This window comes from Acipenser ruthenus, chromosome 24 (assembly GCF_902713425.1).
Source record: "Acipenser ruthenus chromosome 24, fAciRut3.2 maternal haplotype, whole genome shotgun sequence".
Taxonomy (NCBI): domain Eukaryota; kingdom Metazoa; phylum Chordata; class Actinopteri; order Acipenseriformes; family Acipenseridae; genus Acipenser; species Acipenser ruthenus.
Genome location: NC_081212.1, coordinates 3,625,805 through 3,649,349, shown reverse-complemented (window position 1 = coordinate 3,649,349; position 23,545 = coordinate 3,625,805). Strand labels below are relative to the sequence as shown.

General features: G+C 44.0%; 1 protein-coding gene across 2 annotated transcripts; it reads left to right on the top strand.

Moving 5' to 3' along the window:
- Positions 1-707: 707 nt before the first annotated feature.
- On the top strand, positions 708-23,457 carry LOC117430631 (vacuolar protein sorting-associated protein 53 homolog). 2 transcript variants are annotated; one of them, XM_058998059.1, is made up of 22 exons: positions 708-903; positions 1,529-1,609; positions 2,062-2,111; positions 2,203-2,269; positions 6,749-6,835; positions 7,346-7,461; positions 7,931-8,050; positions 10,643-10,721; positions 11,164-11,307; positions 11,593-11,735; positions 11,858-11,999; positions 12,413-12,508; positions 12,781-12,875; positions 13,802-14,044; positions 14,293-14,443; positions 14,553-14,635; positions 15,375-15,453; positions 15,878-16,026; positions 16,753-16,822; positions 17,772-17,909; positions 20,393-20,497; positions 20,757-23,457. In XM_058998059.1, the coding sequence occupies exons 1-22, from the start codon at positions 817-819 to the stop codon at positions 20,925-20,927; spliced, it is 2,496 nt and encodes an 831-aa protein (XP_058854042.1). In that variant the 5' UTR covers positions 708-816; the 3' UTR covers positions 20,928-23,457. The 2 variants fall into 2 exon arrangements, with proteins under 2 accessions (XP_058854042.1, XP_058854041.1); XM_058998058.1 differs by having other exon boundaries at positions 12,410-12,508.
- The last annotated feature ends 88 nt before the right edge of the window (positions 23,458-23,545 follow it).

Here is a 23,545-nt window from a genome sequence, read left to right as displayed (position 1 = left end):
CAAGATAATAAACACAAGTTATTTTGTCAAGGTAACTCTTCATTGTAATTGTATCTGTAAGACAAAAGGTAATGAAGACAAATCTTCAGAGAGTAAAGAACTGACACAATCCACACGAATGTCGTTTTGTTTTTGTTAATTTTTTTAATTAACATTGAGGGTACTTGAATTTAAAGAGAAAACTCAGAGAAAACTACTTAATCTTCTAATATTTAATTTGCCATTCCGGTCACTACAAGTGTATCGACCACCGACAGGAGCCATAATTCGTGGACTTGTTGTGGTGGTTTTGAGTATGGAACTGTATTCACAATATTTAACTATTTTTTTTTTCTTCTAGGGCGTCATGTTAAATTAAATAAGGTTGAATTATTTATTCAACTTGTGTTGAATTTCCAAAGGGTTAAAGTTTACATAACTACATTGGAGAATGTTTGCAAATGTTTTATTTATAAAAACAATTCATACGAAAAAAACACAAGGATCGTGCTGTTACCGATTTCACTGCAGTCCTTTTAAAAAAACCGTTATTGGTAATTTGTTAAATGCATATGATTTTAGAAATGCTTTCGTTTAAGAACTTAACACTATTGCATCCGCATAGATGTTTGAAACACTCGCATTATTTACAGTATTAACATGATGCAGTTTTTACACAGATACACACACCTTCACAGGTAAATGCAGCAATTCATACAGTCCGCCACTATCCCATCGGCCTCCGGTGTTGGGCGGATCAGTTCAGTCCTCCACATTCCCACAACCCCCTTGTTCGAGGAAGTGCTCCAGTGGCCGAGGAATCTGGTTTTGATTTCAATGATGGAAGAAGAGGAGATCGAATTTGTGGATGAATTGGAGGCGATTTTACACCTCACCCCCGAGGTCCAGCAGGCGATAGAACAGGTGAGCAAATGTGAATGCAAGAAAAAAACAAACACAAAATAAAACACGGCGCAATCTTTAGATAGGTCAGACTGACTACTCGGAATTTCAATTCTGTCTCAGACAGACCAACTACAGTACTGCACAAGAAGACAAACTGCGAGACGCATTTCTTAGTAATTGTTGTTATTTTTCAGTTGATAAAGTGTCAAGCGCGCTGCATTGCTGAAGTTGAAAGTCTTGTTAAAACCCTTGCTCGTTATTTGTTTTGTGCTACACCGGCTCTAGTCTGTACTAGCAGTGAAAGTGGCAGATCACTGCGTGTGTTTTGGTGGACGTCACCTCCACTTTTTGCATTCAGATCCCATGCGGTAGGCAGAGTATTAATATGCGTACTATTACTGGCAAATAATCAATCTGGATGAATACCTGCTACTGTATTTGGGGCGAAGCAATACAAAGGCTGGGTGCTTGACATGCAGAAACGTTATTGACCGCCAGAGCTCCAGAGAGAGCGGTCTTCTGTTAAGAATGTCGTTTTTATATCGAGTTGGTCCCGAGGAGAGCCCACCTCTGCTTTGCTGCTGTTGATGATTGCGCAACAGTCCGCCATTGCAATCGACCCTGTTGTTTTGATGAATTTCAGGTGTTTCCGAGCCAGGACCCCCTGGACAGAGCTGACTTCAACGCTGTGGAATATATCAACACGCTCTTCCCAACTGAACACGTAAGAGTAATACAAATATCCGGGCTTTCTTTTCACCCTCTCCCGACATGCTGTCACTCAGAGATCTGGGCTTCTTAAAAAAATAACATTTTATCTATCTATCTATCTATCTATCTATCTATCTATCTACAAAGACAAACTATTTAAATAAATGTATGGACCTTGGTTGCTATCAAAACATTGGAGCAGACGTCCACTAGGTGGCAATGTTTCTAGTGTTGTGGGTTTGTGGGGTTGGTATTGATTTTAAGTGTCATGCACCCAATTCTATAAGGTGCTAATTTCTTTTAGAGGGGTAAAAGAAGGTTGTTTTGGTGTATTTTTTTCTTTAACTTTGCTTAAACAGTAATTGATAAACATAGAATATGCAAATATCTTTGTTTGCTTGTCATTTTTTTCTTTTCTGAATGTATATGTATTTAAAAGCTCTCTTTTATTATTTCAATTTGCAGTCGTTGGCCAACATAGATGATGTCGTGAACAAGATTCGCTTTAAAATCCGGTAAGCAAAACCCTCTCTGTACTTAGATGTGCTTTCTTTCCCCCGTTTGTTTGTCCCTGCTGCAATTCAAGTTTTCCCTTCTCTCTTCCAGACGTCTGGATGACAACATCAGAACGGTTGTGAGAGGGCAGACCAACGTGGGGCAGGATGGCAGACAGGTCTGTCTTGAATTATCGTTCTCTAGTAAAGCAGTGTTAGGAATGAGACAATCTGGGTCCTTATACTAACAATAATTAGCCATCTGTAATGCAAGCTAAACATGGTGCCCTTTTCTCTAAATAACTTCCACGTGTATTATAGATTGTTGTTTATTTTGTATACACTAGGGGGCAGCGCAGCACCACTTTTTGTGTTGTATTTCCCCTTGTTTGCTGGGTGCTGGTTCACACCACAGCAGACCTGGGTTCAAGTACAATCGCAGTTTTGTAATTTGTAATTGAACTACGGCACACCTGCATAATTGTAGTTCCAGTTGTAATTATAAGATATACCGTTCCAGTTCAGTTACACAGCTTTCCAAGATCAGTCATTCGCAGCTTCACGTTGTGGTTTACATTGAGAGATCATTTATTCTCATATTTTCAACCACTTTTAGTGACCCCCATTTTGTTTTAAAAAAAGTTCTATAGTATGTTTCTTTGTATGTAGCTGTGATTATTGCTGAGCTGTTTAGAATACATAGATTAAACATGCTAATGTGTGCTGTTGTTTTTTTACTTTTTAGTATTACTGCAGCATCATTGTAATTGAACACAGTGTAATTGTAATTTCAGCAAACCGTGCTGCTGTAATTGTAACTGAGCCCAGGTCTACAGCACCACATTACAGAATGACAGTCGCTAGCCCTGCTTGGCTGGCCTGCTGCACAGCATTAGGAAGATCAGTGCACTCCTGCACCTCTGGGAGGCTGGCCTGTCTGGGTCAGGATGAAAGGAAGGGGGAGGAGTAAATGAGAGTAGCAGATTGCTCGCGGTTCGCCATGCTGCCAGATGTGAGAGCCGTGCTGCACAAAGATCAGTCTGTGGAAGTGTCAGCTTCGCAAGGGCTGGCTGTGATGAATGAAGCATCCAGCTATGCAGAGCACGAGGAATGCTTCTCGCATGGTCCCACTGCATCTCTAGCTACTGTGCTTGGGGGAGACAAGTAGCTTTAGCGGTTAGATCACTGGGATGTTGCTGTGTGGATGGTTGTGGGTTTGAGACCAAGCAAGGGCAATCCGACTGTGTACAGTGGGCTGGCATCTAACTTTTGTGTGCAACACCTAAGGGATGGACTTAAAGCAATATCCAAGTATTTATTTACTTTTATGAGCTCACTATACTAGAAAAATACTGCCCTTTTTCAACCACACACACACACGTTACAACATTCACACAATAAAAAACAATTTGTATTATCTCTGTAGCGATTGATGGGTTGTCTGCACTGGCCATGCTGTCATGTAACTTTCGTATTTTTAAAATAAAAATCCACTGAAAAGTGTCACCTCAGCTGTGTCACCTCAGTAAAGGAATCTGTTGCTCACGATGAGGGAAGATCACAGATCGACATGTTTTCCAGCCAGAACGGAGCAAACAGTCAGGGCTGCAGTGTTTGTGGTCGTTCACCTCTGGAATGTGGACAGTCCCGCTCGTCGGAATGTGCTTCCTTTACTCCGGCAGCCAGCCCTGTCGCAGCGCCACTGCTTTTTCCATTGTGCGCAGAGGAAAATCCCTTTCCCAGATGGAAGCGGGGTGAGGTGTGGATTACAGATCGAGAGGAGCGGGGATGGAAAAAGACAATTTCCTCCTTTGTTTAGCCTGTGTAATATCTAGAAAGGGGAGGGGTTCACGGGGACATTGACTGCATAGCCAGAGCAGGCTACAGCTGTGGGAACGGCCAGTTGATATTTTTAGCTGTTGGAGGGAACAGGGGAGGGGGTTAGAAGATGTAACAACTGCTTCAAAGAGGCCAGCCCATGAAATTGACAAGCCCTTGTAGTAAACAGTAGGAGATGATATCAATTGCTTGATAAGTCATATTTGGCTATTTTTTTGCTCCAGTGAAAAAGGAAAGTTTCTCCACTTTTTTTTTTTTTTTCTTAACTCGATTTCATAGGATGCCAGCCTGAAGGTGACCCAGATTAGAAATGCTTTGCATCTCCAGGGTTTTTGTGGTTCAAGAAAGATGTCTGGAAAAGCTTCCTGGATGTCTGTAGGATGAAATGTCTTTAAGCCACAAATGAATACCACATGTACAGTAGTTGGTTGTTTTTTTGTGTTACTGTAGGTAGCTTCTGGGAAAACATAAAGCAGCTAAAGTTGTTCAAGGAGTTTTTGGGAGGTGTATGTTAAGGTCGTTTAGTTCAGTCATGCTGTGTTTCTGTTGGAGAGGTATTTCTGGGCAAACTGGAAATTTCTTAAGCACTTATAACAAGACTACACTGTCTGTCGGTCCCTATGCTTTAACTACTAGAACGCACTCTTAGTATAATACTTGGTCACACGGACATCTCGGTCCCAGGCCACACTGGTTTTTGCTTCCTAAACACTAACCTCAAGAACACACTGCTTGGAAATCATTCAGTTTAATTACTTAGTCACATTGCTTCCCAGTCCTTCAGCTCTAACCACTAGACTGCACTGCCTTCCAGTCTGTTAGCTCTAACCACTAAGCCGCAGTCCATTCCAGTCCTTCAGCACTAACCACTAGTCCATATTCTTTCTCAGTAATTCAGCTCCGGCCACTAGGTCACTTTGCCTCCCAGTCCACTGGCTATAACCACTCAGCCACACTGCCTTCCAGTTCCTAACCACTCAGCCGCACAGCCTCCCAGTTCCTAACCACTCTGCAGCCCTGTCTCCCAGTTCCTAACCACTCTGCCGCCCTGTCTCCCAGTTCCTAACCACTCAGCCGCACAGCCTCCTAGTTCCTAACCACTCGGCTGCACAGCCTTCCAGTTCCTAACCACTCAGCCGCACAGCCTCCCAATTCCTAACCACTCTGCAGCCCTGTCTCCCAGTTCCTAACCACTCTGCCGCCCTGTCTCCCAGTTCCTAACCACTCTGCCGCCCTGTCTCCCAGTTCCTAACCACTCAGCCGCCCTGTCTCCCAGTTCCTAACCACTCAGCCGCACAGCCTCCCAGTTCCTAACCACTCGGCTGCACAGCCTTCCAGTTCCTAACCACTCAGCCACACTGTCTCCCAGTTCCTAACCACTCAGCCGCACTGTCTCCCAGTTCCTAACCACTCTGCTGCGGCTCTATTAAAACAGCAGCACTGTTTCCTGGTCCCTCCGCTCCAACCCATTTATAATTAGATCCCTGAGGACCGTTCACCCTCCCCTTCCCACTGATCAGAATGCTTGTTATGTCGATGTCAGAGCTGCTGTTTCGCAGGAATTTTTTCTTTTCCCCAAAATGTGGCGTGGGAAGAGTTAACGAGCCCATACCCAACGCGGGAGGTTCATTGAGTTCCTCCGTTTCCACCCTGAGAAGAGAGAAACCAATATCCCCTTTTTTATTATTTGAAAGGACTCTTGAAAAGTGTTACATTCCAAAGCCAGCTGGTCCCAGCTGTTCACATTCCTGCTGGCTGTAAAAAGAAGCAGCCTACAGTGTTGTACTTGGGGATGCTGATATGAGCAATTTCCCCCTGTGTTTGGTGCATGGGAAATTCTAACTGCTCAGGATTTGAAAAGCTAATAGCAATAGCAGAGATTCCCGTCCAGCATGTTGTGCAGCTTCCAGTTCCTTGCAGGCTATTGTTAGATGCTTTGCAGGGTGTGTTCCGCTTTTTTTGCACGCATGTGAAGCACAGTGGAACTTTTGCAATGACGAATTCTGTCTCATCATCCGGTCGTTGGTCTTGCATAAATATTTGGTTCACTGATTTGTTTTGTGTTACCGTTCAATACAAATTATGATTTAGGATTTTAAAATAAACTAATGAACAAATGGATTATTATTTCTCTTTCGCATTCTGAGCTTTCCTGTAGTTCAATTTCATTTGAATTATATGCAACATACTAAATGCTGCACAAAAACAAAAAGATAATAGCTATTTTGATCCAGGACAAAAAAAAAGGTCAAATCAATCTTTACAGCATTGCATCTTTAGTGACGAGTCACGGAAAGACCAGGAGAGTTATTATGCTGGGCTGGCGATCCCAGAATATAAACATCCTACAGCAAGCGGCTTCGACATGCAGCTCTGTGAAGCTGCTGCCAAACCTATACAGCAGTGAAAAAAAACTCTTAGTACTTTTCATAAAGTCATTCCGATTCATTTGAATACCTCTGGCCACTGCAGAAATGCTGAGCTGGCACACATTTCCCTCCTAGCCCTTGCCTGTTTTTATCAGACCCATGGCAGTATACCGGCCACAAGCCTGCTGGTAAATACAAGGGTTATACTTCCATCCTGTAAGTGACAGGCAAGTAACAGTCAAGTTTTATTTTATTACTTCTGCCATATGGATTTGAAATTGTTTTTGATTTATGCCAGGTTTTGGCATATGGATAATGAGTAGATCTCAAGCCAGAAGCTTATGTCATTTTGTAGATGGCCAGGTTTGAAGAATATATATATATTTTGTTTGCACTATGAAGTGGATGACACCGGGTTACTGTTGAACTCGCTTTGTTTTTCCGTTCCAGGCTCTTGAAGAGGCACAGAAAGCCATCCAGCAGCTCTTCGGCAAAATTAAGGACATTAAAGACAAGGCAGAGAAATCTGAGCAAATGGTACGTGAGCAAAGCAGAAGGTACATTTTCATTTAAGTTATAATGGGTTCAGATGAGCTTGCATCGAAAAACAAACGGGCATGTGCCAATTCTCCTGGAAAAACTTGATAACCAACAATTTCATTTTCTCTCGTTAAACTGTCCTCGGCGTCCTATTACCGTGTTCTCGAAATGGAAACGTTTGTGGGTTATCAAGTTTTCCTATGTTTTTCAGAAGCCAGTTTTTGACGGTAATATAAAGCGAAATAAGGTGAATCTGAAATTTGTATTTTCGCGGCACGCTCCTCAGCTATAACCATAGTTAATATATCTGCCAGGACTCCATAACAGCACAGACTTCTATATTTCATACTAGCCGAGGCCCAGTTCACTCGGCGGCAGTAAGAGATCCCATTGAAATCTTTCGTAGAAGTGCAGGGCTGCTAGCTCAGTTGTGGTCAAGGCTGTTTTGATTCTCGGGTAGCACACCGTTCTCCATTCCCCTGTTGTGATTTTATTCTCTCCCTGCAGGTTAAAGAAATCACCCGGGATATCAAACAGCTGGACCACGCCAAGCGTCACCTGACCACCTCCATCACCACGCTGAACCACCTGCACATGCTGGCCGGGGGGGTGGACTCTCTAGAGTAGGTGCCCCTCCCTCTCTTAGACATATGTAGTCTGTTTACAACACAGGGATGGAAATAAGACTCCTATTGCATAGCAGTTTCATCCTTTCTGGTTTTTATTATATGCTTGATTAGCCACAATGTACCGGTAACAAGCTCTGTTGATGATGTGTGTTATTAATCTGATAGTAAAACCAGGAATGGATCAGACTGCTATGCAGTGGGAGTCTTCTTTCCATCCCTGTGCTTTAAATAAGTTTGGTATTGTTACAGTTGTATTAGTGAGCTTACTTACTCATACAAATCTGAAAGTAATGTGTGCTTTTTTTCATTGGAATTAACCTCTATGAAAATGAGTCACGCTAGAAGCAGCTTTGTGTCGGCTGAGTGTGGCTCGCGGGGTTGGCATCATGTGGCCCCTGCGATGTGTCTGTGCTGCTTCCCAGGGAGTGCCCCGCTGTAACCCTCCCTCCTCGTGTTCCCGCAGGGCGATGACTCGACGGAGGCAGTACGGAGAGGTGGCTAACCTGCTGCAGGGGGTGGTGAATGTGCTGGAGCACTTCCACAAGTACATGGGAATCCCACAGATCCGCCAGCTCTCAGAAAGGTAGCAGCTGCGTGTGGTGCTGAGCTGCTGCTGTCTCCTTCATGATTCATTCAGATGTACTCGCCTTGGTCCAAAAGCACCCCCTCAACGCAGTGCTGAATTATTAAATGCCCTGTATTTGTAACTGCGTCCTGTGATGCAACCTTGCGCCACAATAATGCAAGGCAGTTGTGCTCAGCGTCCCATATCAGATTGTTTGTTGTTTTTTTAGTTTTCACTTATGTTCTAAACACACGTTATTAGCTCCCTCTCCCTCTCCCAGTAATTGTCTTGCTATCTGGTGTTGTGGTCCTCCTAAAACACAAAGCAAGACACGTTTCCAATGACATTGCCTAGCGTGCTTTGCTATGGACACTGAAAATGGATTGTAAAGCCACCAGTTTGACAGAGTGGGCACAGCATGTGTGTGTGTGTCAGCGCAATGTCATATAAGTTCCACAGCCCTGCTCAATGTTTAGCTCTTTATCTAGAGAAGCAGCAGGTGAAAGCCTCCTGCTTCCTCTCCCAAGTCCTTTTAACACTACCCAGCAACCTTTCTCTAAGAAAACACTCTCTGCTGAGTGGGTGAGCTTGATCTTCAACAGTGTACACAACCTTCCAGCAGTTTCTATCCTAATCATCATGATACCCAATCCTGGCTCATCAACTCGCCTACGTAAGGGTGGAGGTAGTTCCCTACCCTGAAATATCTTGTCCTTTCATTGCCTACCCACTGTGGGAACTGGGTCATCAAAAAGCTGAGGGCGTCTAAAGGAGGTGATGTGGTCTGGTGGTTAGTAGTGGACTGAGATCCCAAATTGTTGATTTGTATTCTTGATTTTACTGCTAATAAGGAATGTCGTCCAACATGTAATCCTGTGTATTCATTTAACTGATGCACACAAATATAGTATTTATTGGTTAAGTGAATTCAGGACCCCAGAGCCTCAGCTTGTGTAGCCATCATCAGCTGTAATATACAGTGACATTTGTATTTATTTTCTGTGGCAGTGAAGGCAGTTCCTCCAGCCGTTCTGCACTGATGCGTTTCACTAGGAAATGACTCCCCATAATAATTAGAGATGGTCAGTGGAGTGAAAAGCCGCTTCCAGAAAGCAGATCCTTGTCTTATCTTAAAATACCGTTCCAGCGGGTAGTCATTTTAAAGGAAAAAAAGAAATCTGTATAATTACTGTTTTTAAACCCACACTTGACAAGCATTTCAGAGATGAGTTACAGGCTTTGGGGGTGGGGGGACTGGAAAGTATTTGAGTTCAGACGTAACAGTTTGTCTACAAGGGAAAAATAGGGCTGTTTCAGCCTCTTCTTCTCTCAGCAGGATGTCAGGCTGGATCCACGTGAGTCTGTGTTGTGGGATCTCTTGGGAAAGCCAATGCGGTTTCTTGGTTGCCAAAGAACGGCACTTGTTATGAACGGTGGGGGTAAACAATAAGCTACTGGAAAATGTTACAGTAAGCAATCCCAGATTATAATTCAGGATGCAAATTCGACTCTATTTATATAAGAGATCAGATCTAACAGTAGCAAGTTGTAATGTGGCCTCCCTTTTATTCTGTAGGGTGTTTTCCTTGGTCTGAACCAAAAAATGCAAATGAAAACTCTTTGACTTGTCACTGGAAACCTGGAATTGCTACATAAGCGTTTGCCAATGTTATTTATCTGCAAAATATAGATTGTTACAGTCTCAAAGTTGAAGTTAGAGGTCAATAGAGGAATTATTTTGCAGACCCCCCCGTTAGTCTGCAACTCTAATAACATTTGCACAAAAACAGGCAAAGCTTTCTGACTAATTTCTTCCCAGCCTTCGATTCCCTTTGATGCTGTCCCTCTCTCCCACTTTCCCTCTCTCCCTCCCTTGCCAGATAAGACTTAAGCAGCGAGGTGTCTAAAGTCAGACTGTAAAAAACAATGTGTTTTTCAAGCCCACCTTTGACTTGGTGCCCAAGTTCCACCCAGGGTTGGCAGAGAAGCACTGGACTGGCACTGCCTGTCTCGTCTCTGTCTCTTCATTCTCTTTGCACCTGATTGTCTTGCCTTTGATCCCAGGCCAGTGGAAGTGGTGATGGAGAGCCTCACAGACAGCTCGGAGATTCTGCCAGGACTCGCTCTGTGTGTTGGCTTCTGTGGGAATGCAAACGGCGTCCGTGCTTCTTTCTTAGCTGAGCCTTCAGTTCATGCAATCGGAGTGTTTTTGCAGGAGGCTGGTCCCATTAGGGAATAACCTACATCTTTATCATCTTCTTATAATCGTGCATTATCAGTTTATGGGCGTGATAAAAGTTTTAAAATCCATGTTCATGCCTCATTAGCCCCATCAGCGCTGTACTTTAGTTGTATTTTTTTCTTTTTTTTCTGTCCAGTTTTACAGCCAAGAGGAGCTGATATGCTTACCGAAGACACCCCATCTCCTTTCCATTATGAAGGGGGATAGGGTTGCTATTACACACTGATATGCTTTGGCAGAGGAAATTATGCTGATAATAGTAACTCGAATCGGACTTCTTTTTCACCATTTGCACTTACGGGGAAGGGTCACAATACTATATCCCGTTAGTTATGGTGCTGATTGCTGTTTTTGTTTTTTTTCTTTAGAGTAAAAGCTGCTCAGACTGAACTGGGACAGCAGATTCTGGCAGACTTTGAAGAGGCTTTTCCTTTGCAAGGAACCAAGGTAAAGGAGCTGAGCTGGTCCCTGCTATCTTTCTAATGCTATTAGAATCATATAAAATCAGCGGACCTAAACCATGTCAGGGATAGAAGTAAAACTTCCATTGCATAGCATGAGTTTAATAAGACACACCTGAGCTTGTTACCTATACACTGTGGCTAATCAAGCTTGTGGTAAAACCTGGAATGGGTGAACTGCTATGCAATAGGAGTCTTCTTACTATCCCTGCATTTTACCATCAAGCATATAGTAGTACTAAAAAGAAACACGTTTAACAAACCCTGGTATTAAATTGAAATAATGGTGCCTAAGCTGCATCCTTATAGTGGCTTGGTACCAAATTACAAAGCAAACAAAAAACTGTGGTAAAGATAAGAACACAATTCTAATGCTGATGATTTATAAGAATGAATAAAGCTGTTCTTTCGATCCTTCTCCTCTCCAGCGACCCGGGGGTCCCAGTAACGTTTTGCGGGACGCCTGCCTCGTAGCCAATGTCCTTGATCCCCGAATCAAACAAGAAATTATCAAAAAGTTCATCAGGCAGCACCTGTCCGAATATCTGGTTCTCTTCCAGGAAAACCAAGATGTGAGTACGATTGTTGGCTGTGAGACGTACAAGAGAGTATGCAGTACAGTCCTAGCTTTAAAACATGAACTGGTTATAAGGCTGGGTCCCTCTAATAGCCACCCACTTACCCCCTACTGCTATTTCACTCGCATACTTCTAAACATGTCTGCTATTAAACTGAGTCCAACCTTTTACTTGAGAGATGACATTACTTTTGTGTATTGCCAGCTTTTTGGTTTTGGACTGGCTGAGCTGCACCACAGTTTCGTTGGGCTGTTTGTAAAGTCTGTGTGTTTATTCCAGGTGGCCTGGCTGGATAAGATTGACCGGCGCTACGCCTGGATCAAAAGGCAGCTGGTGGATTACGAGGAGAAGTACGGGCGCATGTTCCCGGGGGAGTGGTGCATGACGGAGCGCATCGCTGTGGAGTTCTGTCACATCACCAGGTGACGTTTGCTGTCTTTACAGGGTTTAAAGATGCTGTGACCCCACCCGATTTTAATTTATACCTGGTTATAGGATAAATAGATTTTAAATACATACGTGTGTGTGTGTTTTTTTTCTCCAGGATAGAGCTGGCAAAGCTGATGAGAACGAGGGCGAAGGAGATCGAGGTGAAGCTGCTTCTCTTTGCCATCCAGAGAACCACAAACTTCGAGGGGCTGCTGGCCAAGCGTTTCTCTGGCAGCACGCTGCGAGACGGTGGCGGGGTAAGGGGGGCATGTTGGCAATGAGTTTTGGGGAGGGTGGGGTGAAATGAAACTTAAACCAGCACCATGCCAACATGGATCTTATGTCTAGCCACATGCAAAAAATGCATCTGCACTTTCTGTCTTTCTACATTCGTGTAGAAGCGATGTCTGATATCCGTATGAATTACTTTTAACAGGGTCAGGAACTCTTGTCCTGCACCTGGTCCTGGATTTTGGAACTCCCCTTGTTTGGGTAGATTATTGAAATGACCAGGTGCCAGGAATTTGAGCAGTCAACCCCTCCTTTTTTTTTTCTTCCCTGTGCAGTAGCAGTAGCACTACAAGCCTCTGAATTCGCCCCGTGTTCAGTATGCCATCCTGCACTTGCAGTCTCATGTGAATCAATAAGTTATTTCTGTACTTGACAGAAGAAGCCGGAGCCGCCCCCTCCTTCGACAAACCCCTTCCTGGAGGACGAGGCCGGGAGCGATGAGTCCGCTCTGGAGAGGGACGGGGACCTGGACAAGGTGAGCTGCCGTTTCATACCACTGTATTAAACACAAGATCTGCGCAGCCCACTTTATCAGGATCTCGCATATACTGGTTTTGAAGTGGGTTCAGTAAATGACAGCACCGCGATCGATTTCAGCTAGGGAGCCATTCAATATCTTCATAGATAATAGAATCGTTATGCTATAGCAGTGATACATTTTATTCTATTTATATTCCAAGTCGCGATACAGGATTCTGTATGCAAGTTGGTTATGGTATCTCCCTGTTAATGTTTTTCCCTTCTCAGCCAAAGAAGCCCAAAGCCCCTGACAACCCCTTCCATGGCATCATGTCCAAGTGCTTTGAGCCCCATCTCTACGTCTACATAGAGTCGCAGGACAGGTGAGTGAAACGGGACTGTCTGCGTGGGCTGGGCGGTGCAGTGTGTCTTTCAATCATACAAACGGTATCATATCCCACAGGGTAAAATCCCAGGGCCTTGGTGCCCCTTTCCAGTGCCTCTTCCAACAGAAGGAAAGCAACATGTTTTGTTTTTTTTTCTCTATTGAACCAGAAATGTTTCCCATTAGCTACCTAACCACAGACAGTTTGAATTCAGTGAAAACTGCCTCACCAGCAGATTGTGGGATGTGTGTAAGGGATAGCATGCAGGGTCTAATTTCAGTTTTTCATGTGCAAGTGGCAAGACTGGAGGAGCAGGATATTTTACTATAACCTTCCCTCAGGCAACAGAATGAAATCCTGGGTTGGTTTTATTGTTTTCTCCAGTTTTCCGATCTCTGAGTAAATGGCTTCAGATGCACTCTACTGTTAAATGCCAAGTGCACAGGCGTTGAGAGATGCAAACTTGATAGATCCACCTACATGCGTTCTCACAGCAGTGGTGCCTTTTTGTAGCTTTACTTGAAATTACTTTCCATTGCTGTAACAGATTCAGTTTGCAAAAGCCTTGGCATAGTTCCATCTCAAAATGCAGGTTTGTTTAATATGAGGGCAGCAGTGTGGAGTAGTGGTTAGGGCTCTGGACTCTTGACCGGAGGGTCGTGGGTTCAATCCCCGGTGGGGACACTGCTGCTGTACCCTTGAGCAAGGTACTTTACCTAGATTGCTCCAGTAAAAACCCAACTGTATAAATGGGTAATTGTATGTAAAAATAATGTGATATCTTGTAACAATTGTAAGTCGCCCTGGATAAGGGCGTCAGCTAAGAAATAAATAATAATAATAATAATAATAATAATAATATGACTGCAGTTGTCAAACAGAATGGCTCGTTAAACCTTCTAAGACTTTTCCCACCCTTCTAGGAACCTGGGGGAGCTGATTGACCGCTTCGTGGCTGATTTCCGAGCACAGGGTCCCCCCAAGTCCAGCACAGACGACGCGGGGGCCGTGCTGCCCAGCTGTGCTGATCTCTTTGTCTATTATAAGAAGTGCATGGTGCAGTGCTCCCTGCTCAGCACTGGAGAGCCCATGATCGCCCTCTCCACCATCTTCCAGAAGTACCTGCGCGAGTATGCCTGGAAGATCCTCTCCGGGAACCTGCCCAAGTGAGTGCGGAGGCAGGGAGCCGAGGCAGACAGACGCGCACAGACATGCACACACACACACCTCTCATGTGGGCTACAGCACGTGATGACAGAAATAAACTTTGACCTAAACAGTTTACACTCCATGCTCTTCATATGTAGAAACTGATCGATTTTAATTCAGTTGTTCATTATGTTATATATACTGAAATCCCAGTGAGTGGTACTTGCTGATCAGCTCCCCTCTATCTCTTGGGTTCTTGCTTCAGGACCTCCAGCAGCAGCAGCGGGGGGCTGACCATCAGCAGCCTCCTGAAGGAGAAGGAGGGTCCGGAGGCAGCCAAGTTCTCTGTGGACGAGCTGTGCCTGGTCTGCAGCATCCTCAGCACAGCCGAGTACTGCCTGGCCACCACACAGCAGGTGAGCAAGAGAACGTGCAGATTACATGGAGGAATATGCATGGTGTAGAGAAAGAGAGAGAGTTTTGAGTTTTGAGTCTAATATGCTCTAGTTGTTTATTTTCACACAGCTTGAAGAGAAGTTGAAGGAGAAGGTTGATAAGATCCTGGTCGAGAGGATAAACCTGACTGGAGAGATGGACACCTTCAGCAAGTAAGGGCCTTTCTGGTCTCCATTCTGTTATTGCTGGCAGTGTAAAAATGTGCAAGTTCCCTCTAAAGCACAATAGGAGACGTGTCATAAGCCTGCAGGCTAAATCAATACCACTAACAAACAACACAGCTAGCACGCTGAGACACCATGCCAACTAAATGTTATGCCGTTGCTAAAGCCCAGCTACTTAGATGTAATGGAGTTTGTAGTTTGGGCTGTGTTTGCCATGTTTGATTAGATGATGGAAAACCACAGGTATTTCCTGCACGGTTGTGACGGCAGCCGCTCCGCGGAGAGAGGATTGCCGACTATCCCCAAGCTGCCTGGGAAGGCTGCGGGGCGGCTGGATGCTCGTTGTGGAACAGAGCCGATGGCGCCAACCGGATAACAGAAGAGAAATCCAGACAGATCGTTTTGGTCACAAGTGTTTTCATTTAGAACACTTGCTGCTAAAGAGGAGCTTCTGGTCTCATCGAGGGGGCCATGTGTTTTTATTGCAGTCCTCCACTCGCTAAGCATTTGTGATCACTGTTTTGGGGCACTGTTCAGTGTGGCATGACATTGTGGCATGAACACAGACTCCTTCACCCTTGTTTTTAAAATGTACACAAAAAACTGAAGATCACGTACGCTGTATATATTTTATGATAGAAAGCTTTGGCTTTAGGCTGCATTTTCACTGTTGTATTGAGAATGCAACCCTAAATAAACAGCAAACCCTTCACGCTGTGTTTTGCAGTGTGATCTCAAACAGTATCCAGTTGTTGGTGCAGGACCTGGATGCAGCCTGTGATCCTGCACTTACTGCCATGAGTAAGGTAGGTTACCAGGATACCGCATCTTTTTAATGATGGTTGTATTTTAATTTGAATTTATTTGTTCTTAGTAACGAACATCAAATAGCTCCAGACTCTTTGTAGTATTTTTCTCTGCATCTTTTTAAAAAGAAAATAATTAGTCTGTTTTCCCCCTAGCAAGGAGGTATTTATTTTTCCAGGAGGATGTGGTGATATTTTTCTCTTTAAATGTGGATATTCCAGCACTTGGAAGCCATCGTGTTTTCTGTAAAAATAAATAAATGCAGTGAAACCTGTCTTCACGCTCTTACCACCCGGATTCCTCTGTGTAACCGCTAGCTCTGCACCCGAGCCAATGCATTTAACTGTTTGTGCAGATAATGCTGCTGGGATCCAGCAGTTCTTGTTTTCAAATCCCCTGCGTTGACTCTGTAATGTTTAACAGATGCCGTGGCAGAACGTGGAGCACGTAGGCGACCAGAGCCCCTACGTCACCTCAATTATCATGCACATCAAGCACAACGTCCCAGTCATCCGGGACAACCTCGCCTCCACGCGCAAATACTTCACCCAGTTCGTCATTAAATTCGCCAAGTAAGTTCTGCTAATTGCTACCCTTATTAAAGTAACAAAATACACCAGTCGTTCTGTACTAGGTATGCTTGTTAAATCAAAATAAACCCATGCGCTTGTGTCTCACATTTTCCTTCCCCCGTGCTGTATAATCAAGCGGACATCTGCTGTTATGAGCATAAGACCCCTATTCCGTAGCAGGTTGATCTATTCCTGTCTTTACTATAAGCTTAGATAGGCCAGAGTATGTATGATCCTGTGAAGGGCTGAGTAAAACCAAGATTGGCTGCTTGTTATCTTTTGTATCGAGAAAACTCCTAGCATGAAATTGTATATAATGCTGCGCAGACTCTCCAGGGAGCTATAGCCGTCACTGAGCAGTTGCTGAGGAATTCTTTATTTTAGGGAGCGCTAAAGTTACATTACTAAATCACTTTACCTGCCCTATACCACAAAATACACACACACACACACACACACACACACACACGCACACTCATGCACCTCTATACATCCTGATTTTAACCATGCATGTACATGTTTTGGTATTCTACAGTTACCTTGTTTTTATGATTTAACATTTAAGGTCCATAATCTTTAATCTCATAAATAAATTAAAATACACACCGTAAAATGGTAGCTTTAACTCCACAGTACATACTGGAGTGTGTCGAGGCATCTGCATTCATAGTAATCCATATTTACTGAGGGCTCCGATGTTAAAATTTTCTTTTTTTCTTTTTCCAGCTCCTTTATTCCCAAGTTCATTAACCACCTCTTCCGGTGCAAGCCAATCAGCATGGTGGGAGCAGAGCAGGTAAAAAGGTCACGTCTGTACAATCACTTTAAAACCCTAAATGAGTAAGGAAGGACAGTAGCATGCATGTACTGTACTGTGTCTTCTGTGTTGGTCTCGGTACTTAATCTTGCTGCCAGTGTCTGTTTAGAGTTTGAGTTACTTGTGAAATATAAATATGGAGCCCATTGTATTTAAAGACATTTGCAACGAATAGATCCTATACCGCAGGCAGTGAGAATGTTAGCACGATGTGTTCTCCAAAACATTTCAACCAGAGTTCATTTTACATTTATTAAAGAGCCCCAGGCCACGATTTATACTTTTAAATCCCAGCCGTGAAGCATGGTAGTGACGCAGTTCCTTGTCCGATTTTTTTTTTTCTTTTCCTGGCCCCTGAAATGTTAGTTTATGAAATTTGCGTTTACTCTGGGATTAGCGAGACAGCTGTGCGGGCTGTCTATGCACATTCTGCCTGTCTGTACACCTGTCTGGCCTGGCTCTCACAGAGCAGCTCTTTGTATGCGGAATGCGGCCCGCTGGGTCCCCTCCACACTGCTCAGCTGTTGAGCTGCCATCCAGCTGTTTCAATGCAGCTCAGCTGAGCGCGTCTTGAGAATAAAGCCCTGGTCTGTGCTGGCTGACTGGCTGAGCCTGGATCAGTTACTCAGCAGTGCTGTAGTGTGACAGAGAATGTGCAGCAGGTAGAAGCTGGATTGCAATAGGCTTGCTGTAAAATGCATTACGGGATCATTTATATATAACATATTAAGTTTGATGGCTTGTATAGAATTATTGTGATATGATTTCATCTCAGTGAGCAGGTTGGTGTCGGTGTCAAGTCTGATGGCGCTGCTGTGAGGTAGCGGAGATGGAAATAAGACTCCCATTGCATAGCAGTTTAAAGTTATGTAACGTTATTAGATTACAGGGAGTGGCTTTTTCACCATCTCCTTGGTTCTTTTGGCAGCTCCTGCTGGACACTCACTCTCTGAAGACGGTTCTGCTGGATCTGCCCTCCATTGGGTCCCAGGTGGTCCGCAAGGCGCCCGCCAGCTACACCAAGATCGTGGTGAAGGGCATGACGCGCGCGGAGATGATCCTCAAGGTGGCGCAATCCTCTTCTTTTCATTTCCGTTTGTCTGGTTACGCAGCCGATGCTGTTTTTAGTGCTTTTGCTTTTTATTTTTGTTCCATAAGTTTATTAAAAGATATTTAATCAACATAAGTTACCAAGCTTTGAAAATAACCACCCCCCCACAAAGTACCAATTCCACTGCAATCTTTAGCAGAATTTGTTTAACTTCCGTTGTTGCAACTTTGTGTCTTGGACATCATTTGAAATGCAGACTTTGTATTTGCACTGCTATATAAACATGTGACAAGATAATTTTGCATACTTCAAGATCAGATAGTTTAGTTGCTTCATTTTAATAATTAAGGATGTGTTTGAGGTCGAAGACCTGGATTGTAAGGTTGCCCACCGCAGCAGTATAGGAAAGGAAATAAGACTCCAAATGCAACTTCTTCAAACTGAATTCTGTAGAATGTGTTTCAGATTTCTGCAGTCAGCTGTGGCTGCCAGATACTTCCGTGAGTTACTGCTTCACCCTCTGCCTTCTAAACACACGCAAACGCAGCGGTGAGCTGTCGCTCCTCAATGAGTTATGCAATGTAAACACAGCTTCGGCTGGATTCCAGAGGTGAATGGCACGCACCCCTACCTCTGAACCCCCTACCCCCTACCCCCTGCCTTCAGCCTGTTGGCTTAGAAGCATCCCCAGAGACATGGAGGACCCTGTCTAATGACAACCAGGGCACCTGCACACCAGCCCCACAGGGCAAGGTCTCGGCAGTACAGTCCTGTCTGGATGACAGCCAACTTTCCTGTCTGCAAGTCTCTCTTAACCTGATTGAAAATATTTATTTAAAGTCTGCTCCGGTTTTCTGTGAGGGAGGGCTGAAGGACACCTTCATCCCGGCTAGATATATAAATATGTCTATGCATGAAGACTGCGTGCTCAGAATATTAAGTGTGGTTGGTGCACACTTTTTTTTTTTTTTCTTTTTATAGTAGTGTTGTACCTCCTGTTTTCATTTATAGGCATCCTTTTGAGATTTTCAGGGAAGCCTACTTTTAAAATTCTTGTAAAATACCAATCGTTTGTCCAAAGCTTTTTTTAAATGTTTAACTATAAAACAAATGGTTTTGCGTCTCTTGTGCTCGACGTTTTGAAATAAATGGTCCGGAGTATGTATTTATTTAAACATAGAAACCCCGTCCATTATATAATCCCAGCCTGGAGTGGTTTCTCACAACGGCCAGCATGTCTTAGTTTATAAGACATCATTATCTTCATAAAGAATGAATTGCTCAGTATCACGTACCTATTAAACCGCATCAAAAATAGCAAAATGCCTCGAGGACTTCAATAAAAAAGAAATCAAAATGACTGACAGATTTGTTCCTGAGACGTGGCTGCCCCCTCCTCCCTCTCTGTTTCTCCCCTCCCTCTGGCGTTGGGTGTTTGGGAGTGAATGGAAAGGCAGCCCCAGGCATTGGGTTTTACAAGGTAACCACAACAGGCCCCTCAGGCTTTTCTTTGGCTCTGGTCCAGGACAGTTGCTAAGTAAATCAGTAAGCGCAGGGGAAGGACTTGTGAATTCCAGACAATCCACACTGCACTCCCAGCCCCTCTCCCTCCGACTCCCTGCCGTCCCTGCTATTCCTACCCCCCTGCGGTTTAAAGAGGAGGGGGTCGAGCTCTGTGAAGCATGTGTCCCACTTGTTAAATGCTGTTTTAGTCCTGGAAAATGATCTGATCTTGTTCCAAACTGTATTCCACCGGAGCGATGTTCAAAGAAAGAAGCCCAAAACATTGACTTGTTTTTAATTTATTTTTTGATATGTTTATGCACATGCATGTAGTGTGTGTGTGTGTGTGTGTGTGTGTGTTCCATTTCTACTGTTCGGTTGTCGGGTTTTAATATTATACATTGTTTTAACCCTTTGAAGTCCTGATAATTTTAAATCTTTACAGTTTAATGATGATGCTGGAAAACAAATAAATCAAAAATGTCAATTAGCTAAGAGCAAGGGTTTTTAAGACGGGAACTCTGTCTGCAAATCTACCAAAAAATGAAATATTAGCAATAGGTATTGTTGGAACTTATCAGAGGGTATACCGTATTTTCAATGTCTTTAATGGAACGATCAAAGGTATGGGCAGCAGTGTGGAGTAGTGGTTAGGGCTCTGGACTCTGGACCGGAGGGTTGTGGGTTCAATCCCCAGTGGGGGACACTGCTGTTGTACCCTTGAGCAAGGTACTTTACCTAGATTGCTCCAGTAAAAACCCAACTGTATAAATGGGTAATTGTATGTAAAAATAATGTGATATCTTGTAACAATTGTAAGTCGCCCTGGATACGGGCGTCTGCTAAGAAATAATAATAATAATAATAATAATAATAATAATAATAATAATAATGGTACCAGAAAGTCTCCTATTACTTTTGCTGCGGAGTTCAGTGTATTCAGTCTTCACGGTGATTTGATTTGTATTTATATTGTACTGTACCCCCCCCCCCAGGTGGTGATGGCCCCTCATGAGCCCTCAGTTGTTTTTGTGGATAATTACATCAAACTCCTTGCTGATGGAAACCCTGAAACATTCCAGAAGATTCTTGACATGAAGGTAAGGGACTGGACTGACTTCCTGTTTGCTGTTTTTGTTATTGATGTCGGGGGGGGGGGGGTATTACTGCCAACTGGTGTCTCGTGGCGGGAGACCCTGGGCCATGCTTCTGGCTATATCATATAAACTTTGTATTTGATGAAACCTTGCATGGACATCTGTTAGAAAACGTTAACTGCATCACTTATGACTAGAAGAGACGCCCTGCACTTGACGTGTTGTATTCTAGTTGTTGCTGTGTCCTGGATTGTCTCCACAGGGCCTGAAGCGCAGTGAGCAGAGCAGCATGCTGGAGCTCTTCAGACAGAGGTTGCCCACACCCCCCTCGGGAGCAGAGGGCGCCCCCTGTCTGACCTACAGCACACCCACTCCCGAGCAGGAGTCATCCAGGATCCGCAAACTGGAGAAGCTCATCAAAAAGAGACTGTGAACCGAGACGGACTGGGGTACTCCCCCTCCCCCCCCCCCCCACGTCTCACCCTACTGCTGCTGCATTCACCATCAGAACAGGATAAAGAAAAAAAGAGAAGCTACTAGCCCAGATTTGTTTCCTGAAGAGTTACTAAAAAGGAACACTCAAGTTCTGTAAAGAGAGTGATATTTATTGTTTTTATTTGTGTGTGTGTGCAGGTCTGACATGCCTGGATTGAGGTTCAGTTTCTGAATTGAGTGTTTTTTAAACTCTTTGTCTTAATCAGGATTTCTCAACAGCTGACTGGACACGGCTGTTCTGTTCTATTGGGACCCAGTGTAGCAAAGGGCACTGCTTCCCCTATGCAGGGTGATTATAAAGGCAGACTGTGTATTTATGAAACATCTTTAGCGACAGTTCTGCAATGCTACATGGCAGGTAGACGTTGAGGAAGAAGAGTGTGATGTTCAATTAGTGCCATAGGGGACCCTGGTTGTGTACCGCAGTTTATCAACTCAAATCTGAACACGTTTGCCTGATTCTGTGAGAAACACTGCAGGGTCTCGCTAGAATGGATTGGATACTGTGTGGCGCAAATTGAGCATTGAATGTGATTTGTTCTCCCCATCACCTGATTTATGCATGTGAGAATTGTATCACTGTGTTCGGCTGTTTGTTTGTTCTTCTTCCATGCACTGAAAGTCATCTTAATGTAGCAAATGCAGTGCTGGAATAGAAAGAAACGCAGCTGCTCAGTACTGTATACAGTTCTTCAGCAGGGGCTCTGGTCTTTAAGATCAGGGCAGTACATCTGTGTTGAGTTCAGCTTTTGTTGTCGCTAAGATTTTTTGCCTGGGTTGGGTAGGGAAGATTAAAAAAAGTTAAGGTTAACTAAAGGCTAAATACAATAAACGCATGACTTCCTGGTAATTGTTGCTATCGGAACAAATTTAACTCCACTCTATTGTGCTTTTGCCACTTGTGTGGCTTCAGCACTGCAAAGATCCTGTTGAGATTGGAACTCGCTTTACCTCCAGGCTCCAATGTTTGAGCCTTCCAGTAGAAATAGGCGTTGTCTCTGGGGTCCTGGGTACTTCCAGTTCCAACACTGGCATTGCTGGACGAGTTGAAGTCAGGGCTTGCTGTAGCTTCTCAATGAAAAATTCTGCCTTTTTATTGGTCGCTATGAAAGTGGAAACAATTGATCAGCTAGCATACACTTTTACAGTGATCACTTTATCTGGCCCTTGGTAAATTTGCGGCTTTGTCATGGTTAACCATGTTTTTACAATGCTAAACCTTACTTCCTGCAGTTCAGCATGTGTGTTTTTCCTAGCCTTCACTGTGCTGTACTACACTTTGCCATGCTTTTACCGGGACAGTCAACTCAACTTTTGCAGGGGTCCCAAACTATTGATTGGTAAACCATGTATGTAACAGCTGTTTTGAGATGGCCAGCAGTTCACTGTACAGCTTAGAAGATGCAGGGGCCAGTGAGAAGCTGGAGGGCTCACCTGTTAGCTGCACCCCAGGCACCTTGCCAGATGGCAAGGAAAGACATCAATAATGTGCTCTTTGTTTAAAGTGCCGCTTCCCTGTTTTAATCTGTTTTGGAGTTCCCTTCTCATGCTTATCTGCTCTAATCGAGGAGTCCTGTCGGAACACAGATTACACTACAAAGGAGTAGCACGGGTGGGGAGACACGGACGCGCATGAACAGAGCTGTGAAAGGGAGAGTTCACAGTCAGGGCTAGCTATTGCAGCGCTTGCTCTTTGCAAACCCTGCTGTAGAAACCGATGTAAAAGAGCAGGCAGTTCTAAGGATTGCCCGCGCCTCCCTGTGCAGGAAGTCGGGTTAGTTCGGGTCTCGGCAGTGGGGATTGCTTAAAAAAGGGAGAGAATGTGTGGTCTGAATACTGTTCATACTGTTACAAAGATTCTGGAAGTCTTCTGATCTGGGTCATACACAAGATGGCTCGTCTCTGTCTTGTCTTTTTTTTTTTTCTTCACTTTCATGCTGCATAAGAATGCGATGGATTTCTAATGTTCTGTACTTGAAACTTCATGAAAGTAAAAAGCCAAAGCATGGTCTGTGTATCCAAACAAAACAGAAGCCTTGTCCATTCTGGCCAAGTCACCAAAGAGAATCTTCAGGTTGGCATTGTGAACGTGCTTCTAACTGAAAAAACTCCACAAGTGACTAAATTGGGGGGGGGGGGTATACTGGGGGTACTGTTAAACCTTTTTTTTTTATCCCCAGTAGGGCACGCTGTAGGGTCCTTGGATTAGGAGAGCCACAGTTGGGTAGAGGGGGGTGGGAGATCTTTTGCAGAAACGTGACATTCATTTTAAACGGATAATGTGATGGCACGGCCCTGTGTTGCGAGTTATCTGCTTGTTAAAATATAGATTAATCTGGACTCTGCTATAGCTGTAAACATTCCTGCTTTATGTGAATACCTGCTTTGTGTATTTTCAACTGTAATACTTTATAGTACAATTAGGAACACTATTAATAATAACAATAATAAAGTCATTGTAACACTTGGCTGGTGTGTATATTATTTGAAGCTGGTGGTGCATCTAGGCATCAATGGTTTTTCTTTTTAAATGAATGCCAAGCTACTTTTATTTAG